Source organism: Anomalospiza imberbis, chromosome 2 (assembly GCF_031753505.1).
Source record: "Anomalospiza imberbis isolate Cuckoo-Finch-1a 21T00152 chromosome 2, ASM3175350v1, whole genome shotgun sequence".
Lineage (NCBI taxonomy): Eukaryota > Metazoa > Chordata > Aves > Passeriformes > Viduidae > Anomalospiza > Anomalospiza imberbis.
The window spans coordinates 46,714,111-46,729,360 of record NC_089682.1 but is presented as its reverse complement, the minus strand read 5'-3'; the positions used below and the strand labels follow the sequence as shown (position 1 = coordinate 46,729,360).

The following is a 15,250-nucleotide window of genomic DNA, read 5'->3' as shown; positions in this document are numbered from 1 at the left end:
CTCCTGCCCTCTCCCACCCTGTGCCACAGGCTGCAGCAGTATCCAAGGGGACGTCAACCTTCCACGACTTAATAGAAGGCAATTTGTCACCTCCCACTCGCTGTCTGTAGCTGGAGATGGACACCTGGGCAGCACCTCAGGCTGTATGAGCCTGTGGCCTCCTCCCACCCTCCATGCTCATATTAGAAGGCCCCGGCTGATAATATTTGATTAATAGCGTGGGGGTTCTCTCCCTGCACCCGCCCAGCATTGTGGCGCTGCAGCAGCTGCAGAAGGTCACTCATTGGGGAAATATGTTTCTGTCAGTGGGATCGAAAAAAGTTTAGTGGAGTGACAGGCCTCAATTTTTCAAATTTTATTAACTCCATCCTCTTAACAATTTGTCTTGAATTCCTTCAGATTCTGGATAACTGTCAATAGAGCTGGCAACGCAGCAGATATTGGTACTTAGGTCCCCCACTGCTGTCAGGATAGGGATGGGGATGGCAAGAGGAGGGAGAGATGGCAGGAGGAAAAGGAGAATGCCAAAGGGCACAGACAGAACCTGGAGGAACATCCCAGTGATGCTCCCTGTGTCCTCGGCAGCCCCAAGACCCTGCACTACATCCTGTCAGGGCAGAAGACTAGCAGATCTGAGCCTGCTGCAGCCAGAACAAGGTTCACACTTCTAACAGACAGGACAGAGCACACAGTGGTGTTGGAACCTCATACAGACAACCAGAGAATGACATTGCTCTGAAGAGTGGACAGATCACAGCTTGAGAAAGCCCTGAGTACTGGGACAAGGAAAGGACTATTGAGGACCTTGTTTCAAAGCCCAGCCAGATGTTGTGAAACCTCCTGCTCCTGGGCATACCCACAGGTAGCCTCTGGCTGAGTGTTTGGGTCCTGAGCTGTTCCCAGCAGTGGGTGTGGGGACAGTGAACTGGCATAAGACAGTCCCTGTCTAATGCCACTCAGAGGTCCTGCCTGCAAATGAGCTGGGCAGCAGCAGTAGCCTGTGGTGACATGTGTTATGGAAAGACAAGATGCCAAAATGTTCAATGTGCCTATCTTCCTTCTTTGGTGTCAAGAAGGTACAATAGGGTGGAGGTGGAAACTGAGTGCTTGAGCAAGTCTCCGTCACAGAAGACTGCACTGCTTCAGTCACGAAAGTCAGGGAAAGCCATTCTCCCACTATAAAGCCATTCAACAAGGACAGAATCACAGAACATTTTAGGTATGAAAAGCCCTCTGACACCATTGAGTCCAACCATTCCCCCAGCACTGCCAGAGCCACCACTAACCCATGTCCCCAAGTGCCACAACTACATGGCCATCCCCTTCAGGGATGGGGACTCCACCACTGCTTTGGGCAGCCTATGCCAGGGCTGGACAACCCTTAAAGGGAAGAATTTTCCCCATATCCCACATAAACCTCCCCTGGCACAACTTGAGGCCATTTCCTCTTGTCCTATCTATCACTGGTTATCTTGGAAAAGATATAAATCCCCACCTACATAATACAGCCACTGCATAAAGCCACTCTCCCCAGTGTAAAACTGTTCTCCCAGTATGAAGTCATTTTCCCCACTATAAAACCATTCATAGAATCACAGAATTGCTGACTGGTTTGAGTCCAAAGGGACCATAAAGACCATTTATTTCCAACCCTCCTGCCATGAATAGGGATGCCATTCTCCCCAGTATAAAGTCATTGAACCAGTACAAAGCCATTCTCCCCAGTATAAAGCCATTTTCTTCAGTACAGAACCCCAGCACCAAGTTTGTCCTGAGTGGAGGGTCTAAGCACACTTGGTCCCTAGGCAGGACAAGTACAGGCAAGGCCTGGGTACAGGCAGCAAGGATGAACCTTGAGGGCACTTCTCTCTGCTTCTCACGGCACTGCACCCAGGAGTTCCTCAAGATCTTTTACCAGGCTCTGTGAGCACCCATTATGCCTAGGTCACTGCCTTGGACTCATCCTGTGCTCCAGCACACTGAGAGGACTTGGGGAGCATCCCTTTCTCTGCAGCAGACTCTGCTGGATCTAATACCCCAGAAATGAGTGGGAAATAAACCCTTTTTTTCTGTTGAAGGGAACTAAATCCCAGAAAGAGGAGCCTGGAAGTACCAAAGCCATGGTGGTTGCTGCTGAGGGTGCTGGAAGTGGACACACTGAGTGGCCATCACTCTAGACCAGGATGTCCCCACATGCCACATCTACACATCTGTTAAGTCCCTCCAGGGATGGGGACTCCACCACTGCCCTGGGCAGCCTGTGCCAGGGACAACACTTTCAGGGAAGAAATTTCCTCTAATATTCAACCTAAACTTCCCCTGGTACAACTTGAGGCTGTTTCTTCTTGTCCTGTCACTTGTTGCCTTTGCTAAAACCTCCTGTTGGGTAGTAGTAGACAGTGAGAAGGTCCCACTTGAACCTCCTTTTTTCCCATGAGGGGCACAAAACCGAACCCAAGATTTGATGTGCGACCTCACCGGCACCTGGTACAGGGATCAGTCACTGTCCTGGTCCTGCTGGCCACACTATTGGTGACACAAGCCAAGATCCCTTTGGTCTTATTATTGTCCACCTGGGCACACACATTGCACCTGCACCAACTCCAGTTCCACCACATCAAGTGCTGCATAATGCACAGCCCTGGGCTGGCAGCAGCCCTCACAGAGCTCTAGGGAACAGGATCTGTTCTCCCTTGGTCCAGTGGCCTCACTCTCAAAGCACAAGAAGCCTTTCCACCCTAAATTTGTCCAGCCAGGTTGGATGGGTCTTAGAGCAACCTGTTCTAGTGGAAGGTGTTCCTGCCCATGGAAGGGGGTTGGAACTGGATGAGCTTAAGGTCCCTTCCAATCCAAATCATTATGTGATTCTGTGAAGGAAGGATTTAGACTTAACTAAGAATTAGACGTTTCTGGAGTAGAGTTTACATGGAAAAGCAGATACTCAGAGCTCTGAGATGAAGGTCAGATGCTGACAAGGGCAGGTAGCAACAAGTAAGGAGAGGTCCTCTTGGAGGTGCAGCTTAACCAGTGCTCCCAAACCTTGTGAACCAGACTTAACACAAATCTTTATGTACTTGGACAGACACAACAGTCTCAGGACCAGGATGCATAAGCTGGAACAGAGGAAAAGGAGGAGACTGGTCAAAGCAGCATGTAAACTGGACTGCAGGAAAGGACTGAGCCCAACTGGTAGAGAGATGAGGTCAGCTATTAAAGACTGGAAACAAAATGAAGGTAAGAAAGACAATTGTATGAGCCAGCGACACAGGATTAGTACAGAATGAAATGCCCTGACCAAACAGGGAAAATACAGCACGAAGGTGACCCCTCTGAGAGACTGAAGGGCACAGCAACACACAGAAAACTAGCCCAGGGACTGCAAGGGTAAAGAGCACAACACCAATGTATTGTTAAACTGGTGGAAACCAGAGACTAAGAGCTCTTGCAGTCAGAAACCTTCCAAGACAAGGTGCAAGCCTTAATTCGGTCTTGGACAAACCAAAAGGCTTTCTCCAAACCCCAGCTCCTAAGTACCACACTGCAATGGGACACATGTTCATGCCAAACTTCCTCACCAGAAAATCCAGCAAAGAATCCATGGCCATGGAGCTTTGTACCACAAGGGGAAAACATGGATCTTGCTAGAAAGAAAGCAGCAGCCCACCAGCAGGTAACTGTCAGAAACATGGATGCAAAGACTGAAGAAACCCATGATACTTAATAAAGTCCGTATCATAAGAAGAGTTAGGAACTTCTTCTAAAGGGAGAAACCACACACCATCATCCTTCCAAACCCAGGGGAGATGAAGAAAATCCATTGTAGTATTTGCTCTGGCAAATTAAATGTAAAAAAACTACATGCAAAAAAATTATTTAAAAGAAGCCCCTTCTTTAGGACTGAAAGCTAGGACCTCTGAGCCTTATTAGAAGCTGGAAGTCAGCCTGAGATGGTGAGTTTCCATAAGTGATAAAGATCAAGGCCAGGCTGGACAGGACTTGGAGCAACCTGATCTATTGAGAGGTGTCCTGTCCATGGTGAGGGTTTGTAACAAGATGAGCCTGAAGGTCGCTTCCAATCCAAAACTGTTCTCTGATTCTACAGCAAATGGGAAAGGTGCAGTAGAAGAAATAGGGAAAGAATGAATGAATGAATGTCTTAAATGTGCGCACCTTTCACTCTTGCTTTATTGGAACCTGAGTGTAAGTTGGTCTATGCCTACTTGACAACTGCATGTGAAAACAATCCACCTGAGTCCTGACTCTTGTTTTGTAAGGTAAGAGAGAGGAAACTACAAAATCATACTCTTCCTATATATCCATCATCCTTTCTCCATATACCATGTGTACAGAGCTCTTAAGATCATACCAAACATTTTGTCACCGTCAAGTTTGTCCCCAAAAACACTTCAAGATGGATCTGTTTACTCCCCTGCCCTAAGTGAAAACTATTCCTAATTGCTTCAACACTGACAGAAATGTGCTGTCACTTTGGACTCTTATTGCTCCCACCACGGTGGGATGCTGGATGCCTCAATGATGGGATATGATTGGTTTCTAAATCCCAGTTTCATAGGATTTTAATTACTGGTCTGGCATGGTGGGGAGTGGAACTGGCTGCGGTCAGACAAAGGATCGATATGCCGGCCCAGAACATATTGAGCCTCAGCACTCACAGATGCTATTGCACTATTTAATCATCTTTTGCAAAATTTACAGTGCAACAGAAGAATCAATACGGAATTTATCCCATTCTCTTCTAAATATGAGCATGGAGAGGGAGAGAGGATGTCAGGCACTCTGGCACTGGGCAGCAAACCTCCACAACAGACCACCCAGGACAGCTACCATGCCAAAAAGGGTGGTACTACTACCCACCAAAAAGGGTCCAGCCAGCCACTGGGACTTGCATTCCTGGGGACAGATGCATCCACAGTGGCTGCATTTGTATGCTCTGACCTGCTTGTAAGCTAAACCTTGTCCCAGCCACTCTAAAGGAAAAACAGGAGGAAGTCACACAGGTTGTGCAGAGCCTTACTCTGCACAGTGTGGTTTACAAAGCCTGTCACAGAACAGTTTCATGGAATTTTCTGGGTTGGAAAAGCCTCGACAGAGCATCAAATCCAACCACTCCCTCAGCACTAACCCATGTCCCCAAGTGCCACACCCACAAGACTTTTAAATCCCTCCATGGATGAGGACTCCAACACTGCACTGGGCAGCCTGTGCCAAGCCTGAACAACCCTTTTGGGGAAGAAATTTTCCCCATATCCAAACTAAACCTCCCCTGGCACAACTCGAGGCAGTTTCCTCTAATCCTGTTGCTTGTTACCTGGGAGAAGACCCTGACCCCCACCTGGCTCCACCCTCCTTTCAGGGAGTTGTAGAGAGGGAGGAGTTCTGTCCTGAGCTATTTTTTACTATGGTAACTGCTGACTGCAGCAAAACCTCAATGTTACTTTCTCTGGATGTGTTAAAACCAAAGCTATCTCCTCTCTGGAAGTGGCTGCTGGGGACCTGAGAGCCTACTCTCTAGGGATATCCTTTACTCTCCCTCTGGAAGAATGGACCCTTTTAATCTGGGATGCAACAGAAAACACTCCAAGACATATTATGCAGTAGTTAATAAGAAATTAATTGGGTTAGAAAAACCCAATTAATTAGAACCTGTTTTTTCCAAAGAATACCATAAGCACTTTTGCTTTCTGATGTCCAAAGCCCATCTCTTGCGATGCTGGCTACATAATCTGTTTACCCATCACTCACCCTACTCACAAGATCTGCAATTACATTGGACTGAGGAGGTGAGTGCACAACATTATGCATAAATGCACTGGGCTAAATTTACTAGCAAATCAAGTTCAACAGACCAGGTTATTGCAGCTAAAACGTTTCCACAAATGTATGTTCATTTCTTCCTCTCTCTCTTGCACATCTAATTAGAGATGAGAGACTCCAAGATTGCTGAAGAGGACCTTTGGACAAGGGCAAGGAGTGACAGGACAAGGGGGAATGGTTTCCCATTGATAGAGGGTAGGGTTAGATTGGGTATTAGGAAGAAATTCTGCCATGTGAGGTTGGTGAGGCACTGGCATGGGTTGCCCAGAGAAGCTGTGGCTGCCCCATTCCTGGAAATGTTTGAGACCAGGTTGGATGGGGTTGGAGCAATCTAAATTAATGGAAGGTATCCCTGCCCATAGCAGTGGGGTCGAATGAGAAGACCTTTAAGGTCCCTTACAACCTGAACCATTTTGTGATCATGTGATCTCCCTACAGATGTATTGCAGGAGGCATTTCCAATGCAGTAAGAGCCTGGTCAGCCTGTGTGCTGGCTCTAGGAGGAGCTGGGAGCAGAGGGGATGATTTCTGAAGATGGGAAATAGAAAGCAGGGCAGTCAGGGATGTGGAAAGCACTGAGGAGAATGGGGGACATATGGAGCCTGCTCAGGTTTGGCAGGAGGGCACGTGTTGGTTTCTGCAGTGGGGAGAGAGAGGGGAAGTCCCACGAACTGGCATAGCCCATCTCTGAAGGAAGGAACTGCTTTATTTTTAGGCAAGGGTAGGAAATACAAGCCCCTACTCACCTACATGCAGCAGCAGAGTAGTGCACTGCCACACAACCGCGTAGAAACAACACTTCCACATGTCAGCAGATGACAATTCAGACAGCCCCTTGCTACATGGACACACGCACACACCCCAAACACACCTCAGAAAAGTACTTGGAAATGAATTTTGAGATCCTAGAAAAATGGCAGCTGAGCTGCTACACACCAGGGGAATCTTGCTCCTATGCTTCTTCCTGTGCCTAGTTTCTCAGGTGTATACATAAGCAAGTGCTCACAATATTCTGATTTTGCATTCTGTAAGCTCCAACCTAAGACAGTTCCTGCAGCATCTTCTTCTGTGCTCTGTCTAGTGTAACTTTAATTTACTGAAAGGTTACCACAGTTATGACAAGTCTTCCCAGTACAAGGCTGTGAAAAGTGAACAGTTTCTCATGCTGGGAGAAGGGTCATTTACCTGCAGGGCAAATCCCTGAGCAGCAGCAGTGCTGTCCCTAGCTCTGAATCACAGAATCACAAGATTGTTTGGGCTGAACAGACCTTAAAGCCCACCTCATTCCACTCCCCTGCCATGGGCAGGGACACCTTCCACAAGACCTGGTTGCTCCAAGACCTATCCAGCCTGGCCTGGAACACTCCCAGGGATGGGGCAGCCACAGCTGTTCTGGGCAACCTGTGCCAGGGCCTAACCACCCTCACAGGGAAGAATTTCTTCCCAATATCCAATCTAATCCTGCCTTCTGTCAGAGGGGAGCCCTGACTTGTCCTCTGACTCCATGCACTTATCCAGAGTCCCTCTCCAGCTATCTTGGAGCTATCTTTAGGCAGTGGCAGGTGCTCTAAGGTCCTCCCTGGAGCCTTTCGTTCTCCAAGGCGAACAACTCCAGCTCTCCCAGCCTGTCTCCAGAGCAGAGTGGCTCCAGTCCTTGAACAATCTCCATGACTCTGGACACATGAATCCGTGCCTCCCTGCATTTCAGCAATAGATTCTGGAGCAGAACCGTTTGTAGAAGGGAGGTTGATGCTGGCTATGCTCCATGGCAGGGTTACGCCATTGCCAGAAAGCTGCACCTTTTAATACTGGCTATTTCACTTAAATGCTGACATAATAAAAGCTCCCTCTAAAACAAGGAAACTTCTGTCACCAGCAAGCTAGTGACCTTGCCTGCCTTCCTCTGAGCCAAACACAAAGTCCCTGGAATCAATTGTGGCTGCAGTAGCAACTGGTGCACTCTGTGGATACAAGTGCTCACCCACCCCTTCCCCAAACACCGATATTTATGGTGTTGCCTCAGGTCAGGGGACTGTGAAATGTCACCAACAACTGCCCGAAAGGACAACAGAGCTGCCACTTCATCTCGCAGTCTGCTGGGCACACACATGCTGACCAAAGGGCTATAAGGTCCTGGAGAGGTCAAGCGAGTCACTGAATGGGCCACAAAAGGCTAGGGATGTGGGGTGAGGGGCAAGTGCAGGGGGCTTCCCTTAAAAAACAACAGGGGGGTTGGGAAGTGGTTGGAGCAGAGAGGGCCTGGGCAGTTAATGGCTTTGGCCCGAGGGCAGAGCACCAGCGATTGAAGTTAGAGGGAGAGTAAATGGAGAGTTAGTAAAAGGCAGGTGTAGGGAGAGATGAAGGGGAGCCTGTTCCATGTCAGCAACCAGGAGCCACCCTGTGTGCGATGTCAATGGCAGCACAGGGGAATTACCCTCACAAAGGGCTGAACGGTGTTCGATCTTCACACGAAGACCCTTGGCCATGTATTCATCCCAGATTACACTGACTAGGAGGCAGGGATCCCCTGCTTTGTTATCGCATGGAACTGGGAGGAGGGGAACGCCTCCAGTGAATGCCCTGAAGTCCTCCTATCATAAGCCCACCAGGAAATCCAATTCCAGCACCCAAAACTTGCTGGAAGAGCAGGGAAGGGTCTGCTGTCACCCCAGCAGCTCAGAGTCCACCTGACAGAAAGGTGAAGTTTATTACACTTAGCAAATAATCCTCATAAATCTGTATCCTAAACCATGACTGCAAAGGGTAAGTGGGTATTATGGACAGTGAACAGGGATTAATCTGAGGAACACTATGAACTCAACCTTGGGAGGGGATCCACTAGGAATTTCACACCATTGCCAAATGGAGATTCCCACTGGTGAGTTGCAGTCTCCAGGATCTGAGCACTGGAACATGCTCTACAAGACAAGGATTTCCGCTTGGAAATGAACTCTGAGGCTCTTGAGCATGATCCAGAAGTATTTCCGTGGGGCTGGACTAAGAACAGAACAGTGATGAGTGACCATCACATCTTCTGGCTAAGTTCTGAATTTCCACTTTGATTTCACACAATCCTTCCATTTGTACTTAAACAAACACGGTCCCACAGATTGTTAAATGCTTTTTTTTTTCTGAGATCCCAAGTGAGTTCTTTCAAGCTGAGACACTTTGCTACAAACAAAGAACTCTCTGTGGGCACCAGGCAGAAAAAGGGCCATTCACAGGGATGGCAGTGGCTCCAGGACAGAAACAGAAATATCTCTGGAACAAGAAGAACAGTTGCCTCTGTGAAGTGAGGCCTGAATTGGAAGAGAACTTGGAGAGCTAAGCAGGGCACAACTGGAGAAATAAGGTGGACTTACTCCTTACACTGATTTATTCAGGATGGAAAAAATCTTTAGTGCCAACTTCACATATTTGCACCGATCTTTTACCCGTACTTAGGGTAACCAAGGAGCTGCCCTGGTACTTTCAATCAACTGATAACATGTGTCATGCAAGGAGGCTTTCCAAGGCAGAAATGAGAAGCAGGTATCTTTGTAGAAAATGCTATTCCAGGTGATTCTGCCCCTCTGTCCCACTCCCCAGATGAGAAGGTGAGACCTCACCTGCAGTGCTGCCTCCAGCGCTGGGGTCCAACAACAGAAGGATCTAGAAATGCTGGAGTGAGTCCAGAGGAGACCACAGAGGTGCTTTGAGGGCTGAGCCCCTCTGCTCCAGAGACAGGCTGGGAGAGCTGGGAGTGGTCAGTCCAAACCATACTGTGATTCTATGATTCACACCATGACATATGTCAAACACTCTCCAGCCTCCAGTACAGACTCTCTGCACAGATTTGTTCCCAATACTGCTGAGACAAGGACTTTTCCAGCCCTTCAACCCCACTGCCACTCTCTGTAACACTCCAGAGGCCCTTGCACTCTCCCACAATGCCCTTGTCTGTGCATTCACAAACTGTTGCTCAAGCAGGTAAAGCCTGCTCCGCTCTGCTCCTCCTGTGGGCACCCTTGCCCACGACTGTGAGATCCCAGAGGTCTTGCTGGAGACCTTCTGACCATCAGTGCCTGTGGCCAAGTGCCTGCTGAGCAGGTGCTGCTTGGCCCATGCAACAGACATGCAGTAAGTCATATGCTCTGGGACTATGCCAGGTTCTCTGTTCATGCAACGCCCACGTATGCTGCGAGCATGGATGGGGGCTTCTATGTCAGAAAAATGCAATGGACCCCACTTGGGGAGGACAGTATTTTTGTCTGAAGACTTCCCAGCCACCATGTCCACACAGACCCACAGCTTCCTGAGCAGCTGCCTGCTTTTTCAGCTCTCTTCCCTGCAAGGAACCCTGCCTTTGCAATAGAATTTCTTTCATTGGTTCCTTTGTTTTTGGGTTAATTTATGGCCAGGAGCTGGGATTCTCTGTAAGGTATCTGTAAGGCTCCCAGAGAAACCCTGACTTGGAGTTCAGTGCTACAGAATCTTACCCTTTCACTCTTATATTTCTATTTGTGAATGATAACAAGCACATAATACAGATGAGTATCAAGGTTCAATGTTGCCACAATTAATTTTCCTCATCCCATCTGGGGATGTTTAGCCATCACAGATGCTACTTTCTATTATCTTTTTAGCTGCTTTCTTAAAGAATGAGCCTTATGAGACCACATCATACCATTACATACTTGTCTGTGACCCTAGAATTTACTTCTGAGATGCCCACACCACGAAGACTACAACATTCCTCAAATCTTTGCAAAAATCAGCATCTGGCCAACCAGACCCTAGTGAGCCTGTCTCTGGTAGGGCCAGGCTGCAACAGGTGACCACTTTATGCTCCACCTGGCAGAGGCTGCTGGCAGCATACGTCTGAGGCAGGGATATCATTACTGTGGCTGGCTCATCTCCAGGTGACCTTGGGGATATTGCAGGAGGAGAGCTGTTGAAATTGCTGGAGGAGAAGGAATGCTGGGGACAGAGGACATGACATCTGGAGGAAAGCAGAATTATGGACCAGCTTGGTGGTCTGATGCACTGTGCATGTGCAGGTACACAATAAGCAGATGCCAGCTTTGGAGAACAGCACAAGAGTCACAAATATCATCCCAGAATGAACAGCAGGAGGGTACATATAAAAACTGTTGTCATGGCAGCACATTCCTATTCTGTTGGTTAAATGCATCTTCTCATTCTACTTCACTAGTGCTGATAAGCTTTTTCCCCATGAAGACAGTTGAGCACTGAACAGGTTGCCCAGGTGAGTATAAATGAGATGATAGTGAAGCAGGCTCCATGAGAAGGGCCCTGTGATTTAATCAGGAGGACCAGTAACTGCATAAGCTAATTCCGACTAATTCTCACAAGAGCTGCATTGTCCCGGTGCCAACAGTACTTGAGTGACCACCATTTCATCTGGGTACCAGCATCTATCCTGTGCCTTGTCTACAGAGCAGAGCCGTTCCTGGTATAGCGGGGACCCTTCCATTCCACAAAGGGACATGAGAGATATGACAGAAGGCCTGAGTAAATACTGCAGGTGGGAAATGAAATAATGCTAAGCAGACACCAGTGGGGGCATGTGGGGCACCCAGTCCAGCTATGGGGCTCCCAGCATTAGAAGGGTGTGGACCTGCTGGAGTGAGAACAGAGGAGGTCACAGAAGCTCTCCAAGGGCTGGATCACCTCTGCTCTGGAGACAGGCTGAGAGAATGGGGGGTGTTCAGCCTGGAGAAGGGAAGGCTCCAGGGAGACTTTAGAGCACCTGCCAGTGCCTAAAAAGGCTCCAAGAGAGCTGGAGAGTGCTCTAAGAGCCTGGAGTGACAGGACAAGGGGGAGTGGCTTCCCATTAACAGAGGGCAGGGTTAGGTGGGATATTGGGAAGAAATTCTTCCCTGTGAGGGTGGTGAGGCCCTAGCACAGGTTGCCCAGAGAAGCTGTGGTTGCCCCATCCCTGGAAGTGTTCAAGGCCAGGTTGGATGCAGCTTGGCACAACCAGGTCTAGTGAAAGGTGTCCCTGCCCAAGGCAGAGGGTTAGAACTGGATGATCTTTGAGGTTCCTTCCAACCCAAAACCATTCCAAGATTCCATGATTCCCTGGCTGTTGAACTGCAGGAGGAAAGGGAAAACTCAATGACTAAGGTGAGAAGAATCTCTGAAAGCACATGGAAAAAAAACAGGGGGAATGAATGGGAACACAGAAGATAAAACATAAAGAGATGAAAGCAAGCAGCAAATCACATCAAATTGTGACAGTGACAGAGTGTGGCCTGTGTCTGAACCTGACAGTTTTGTAGGATGGGCTGACTCAGAAGTGCTCCTGGCCCATGAGCTGGGTGGAACTACAAAACTCACCTGCATCCAGCAGCAGTTTGACTGTCAGGTAGTCATCAGCCAGAACTGCGTAGTGTAGAGCTGTGCAGCCCTTGAAGTTAGCTCGAATGTTGAGACGATTGTTGAAGTCATCCTCCCGGGTGACAAGGACTGTAGGGGACAAAGAGTGAAAGCTCAGCTCACTGAGATAACTAAAGAACTGCTCATCTGGATGTGCAGCAGCAGGACCCACCACCCCTCACAAGGCAGGAAGCTTCTTAAGGGCTTTGTGACCTTTTCTGGGACCACCAGGACCCCAATGGGGATTTCTGGTGGCCATTGCCGCCACTCCACTGAGCAGCAGTAGAGATAAGGACAACATAGTTTCCATGTATCCCAGTGACTACCTACACAGTGCCCAAGCAGGGAAAGAGGTGGGTGGAGAACACCTGAGTGAAGACCTCAGCCTTTTTCCAGCCATTTATTGTAGGGTAACAGGATGGCTTGACTTGGAAGAGACCTTAAAGCTCATCTGGTTCTACCCCCTGCCATAGGCAGGGACACCTTCCACTAGACCAAGTTACTCCAAGCTCTGTCCAGCCTGGTCTTGAACACTTCCAGGCATGGGGCAGTCACAGATTCTCTAGGCAACCTGTGCCAGGGCCTTGGCATCCTCACAGGGTAGCATTTCTTCCCAATATCTAATCTAAATAACGATTTTAGCAAACAGAAGGGAAACTGTGACAGGAATGAATGCTGCCCCACTAGGGCTTGGCCTTCAAGCAAATTCCTGATTTTGGGAGTCTCCAGCACATAAGTCCATGTGTCTCAGCAGGGCATGGCTCTGAAGGAAGGGTCTGCAGCACCCCTGCTGTCCTGTAGCTGGTCTGAGGATCAGGCTTTAGAAAACCTGGATTTTAAAATCTTTGCTTTAGTCATCAGCAAAAAAAAATAAGAGAGAGTGACTTTTTACAGGGGCTGATAATGGCAGGACAAGTAGGAATGTCTTCAAACTGACAATGGGCAGGGTAAGATTGAATATTGGGAAGAAATTCTTCCCTGTGAGGGTGGTGAGACAATGGTACAGGGGAAGCCCCATAAATACTCTGTCCACCCATGGAGCATGAGTGATGGTGGAACTGGTGTATGCTGTCTCCATTCAAATGAACACCATCCACCTGGTGGGCCAAATTCTGCTCCTGGAGGTGTGTCCAGCTCCTTGGTGAAAGGGTCTGCACCTATAACTCATTAGACCCAGATCCAGGGTCAGGGAGAGCTTCCAAGTGTTCTGAGCACCTTATACTGTGCTATGGCAAAGCAAGCAGAGCTGGAAAGCAGATGGGCTGCAGGGACTTCACGGTCCCTCCTAAGAACAATCAAAAGATTGATGAGAGTCAAAAAGTTCAGAAGAGAGAAACACTGTGATGAATACCTGATGCTGTCCGAGCCCAGCATCTCCACTAATGAACCACAGTCCCTCCAGGAAGATCAATTAATGCCCTGGCTCCTTTCCTTCCCTGGGTCCTTTCTCCAAGCACACAGGGTGAGTATGTATATTTATTTGTCGTCATTTCCTACCCAGGGAGGAGCAGGATAATGAACTGCGTGCGTCAGGGAAGATGAATCTGAGATACTAGGGAGCAGCGCAGTAAAGAGATTAAAGTGTTATTATTGTTGTTTTTTTTCCCCCATGGTCCGTTGTGACAGCTTGGCCGTCATCTGTAAAAAATGTCTCTGAGAAAGATAATCATCAGAAACTCAATAAAGCGTCAGGGGAAGCCTCGTCCACCATCCATCACTGGGTGCCTGGAAATTTTCAGCCCTCTGTCTCCCTTCATGCCATCCATATAAATGTCTGTAATATATTTTGTGCAGTAGTTGTGGAGCACACCCTCTTGATTTGGATGTTTTTATGAAAAAATATTTATACACAAAATATGTAAATGTCTAAAAAAAAAAGAAAAAACAAACGCAGTTTCTCTCTCTCTTTTTAAAAATGCAACTGAATTTATTCTTTTTAATAAAACATGTCAACCAAAGAATTAATGCAACTTCTCACAGAGTGGCCTTATCTTTTCTTCATCCCGAAATATGTAACATTAGAGAGGGATGAATGCAGACAAAAACAATTAACTTTCTTGGTTGATACACTTTATCTTAAATAAAGTCTATGTACATGCATTATGTATTGGCATTCTATTGCTCATTTTTAATGTAGTTTCATTCATTTTACATTCCCTGCTATAGGGATATGATCTATGCATACTCTCTCTCCCATCGAGAAGTAGGTCTGCTGCACGGGTGGGTCACAGTGAGGGATGAGAGCAGGGAGCTTTTAAAAATACAGAATAATGCCCTGTCAAAGCTGTCGCCTCACTGTTCCATCTTCTTAACTCAACCTGTGCTTTATGAAAGGTTCAAATATCACACCTTCCTCAGGCTTTCACAGAGCTTTCACCTCTGAGTCAAAAGCACAGACAGGCCCATGGATAATGTCACTGTGCTTCAGCAGCATCCATGGTGTGGCTGCATGACGAGGGAAGTGACCCTGTGCTGGGCGCTGATGAGGCCACATCTGAGCTTAGTTCTGGGTCCCTCACTCTAAGAAGGACATTGAGGCACTGGAGCATGTCCAGAGAAGGGCAATAGAGCTGTGGAAGTCTGGTGAGGAGTGGCTGAGGGAGCTGAGGAGGCTCAGCCTGGAGAAAAGGAGGCTCAGGGGGGACTTTCTCACTCTCCTCAACTCCCTGACAGGAGAGTCGAGCCAGGTGGGGGGTCAGGCTCTTCTCTCAAGAAACAAGGGACAGGACAAGAGGAAATGTCCTCAAGCTGTGCCAGGGGAGGTTCAGGATGGATATTGGGAAACATTTCTTCATGGGAAGGGTTGTTAAGCCCTGGCAACATCTGCCCATCCCTGGGCTTTAAAAGTCATGTGGATGTGGCTCTTGGAGACACGGTTTAGCAGTGGCCTCAGCAGTGCTGGGAGAATGGTTGGACTCTATGGTCTAGAAGGGCTTTTCCAATCAAAATAATTCCATGATTCTATTCTATTACTATATAACTCAGGCTCTGCAAACCATGCTGTGCGGACTGAGGCTCTGGACAAAGTGGGCGA

General features: G+C 48.1%; 1 protein-coding gene across 4 annotated transcripts in view; it reads right to left on the bottom strand.

Moving 5' to 3' along the window:
- The window catches only part of CLPB (ClpB family mitochondrial disaggregase), a 73,823-nt gene that overhangs the window by 29,665 nt on the left and 28,908 nt on the right, over nt 1-15,250 (bottom strand). For all 4 annotated transcript variants that reach the window (XM_068180773.1, XM_068180771.1, XM_068180772.1 and 1 more), the window contains exon 5: nt 12,178-12,306. In XM_068180773.1, the coding sequence (XP_068036874.1) occupies nt 12,178-12,306 (129 nt within the window). The remainder of the gene's footprint in view (nt 1-12,177; nt 12,307-15,250) is intronic.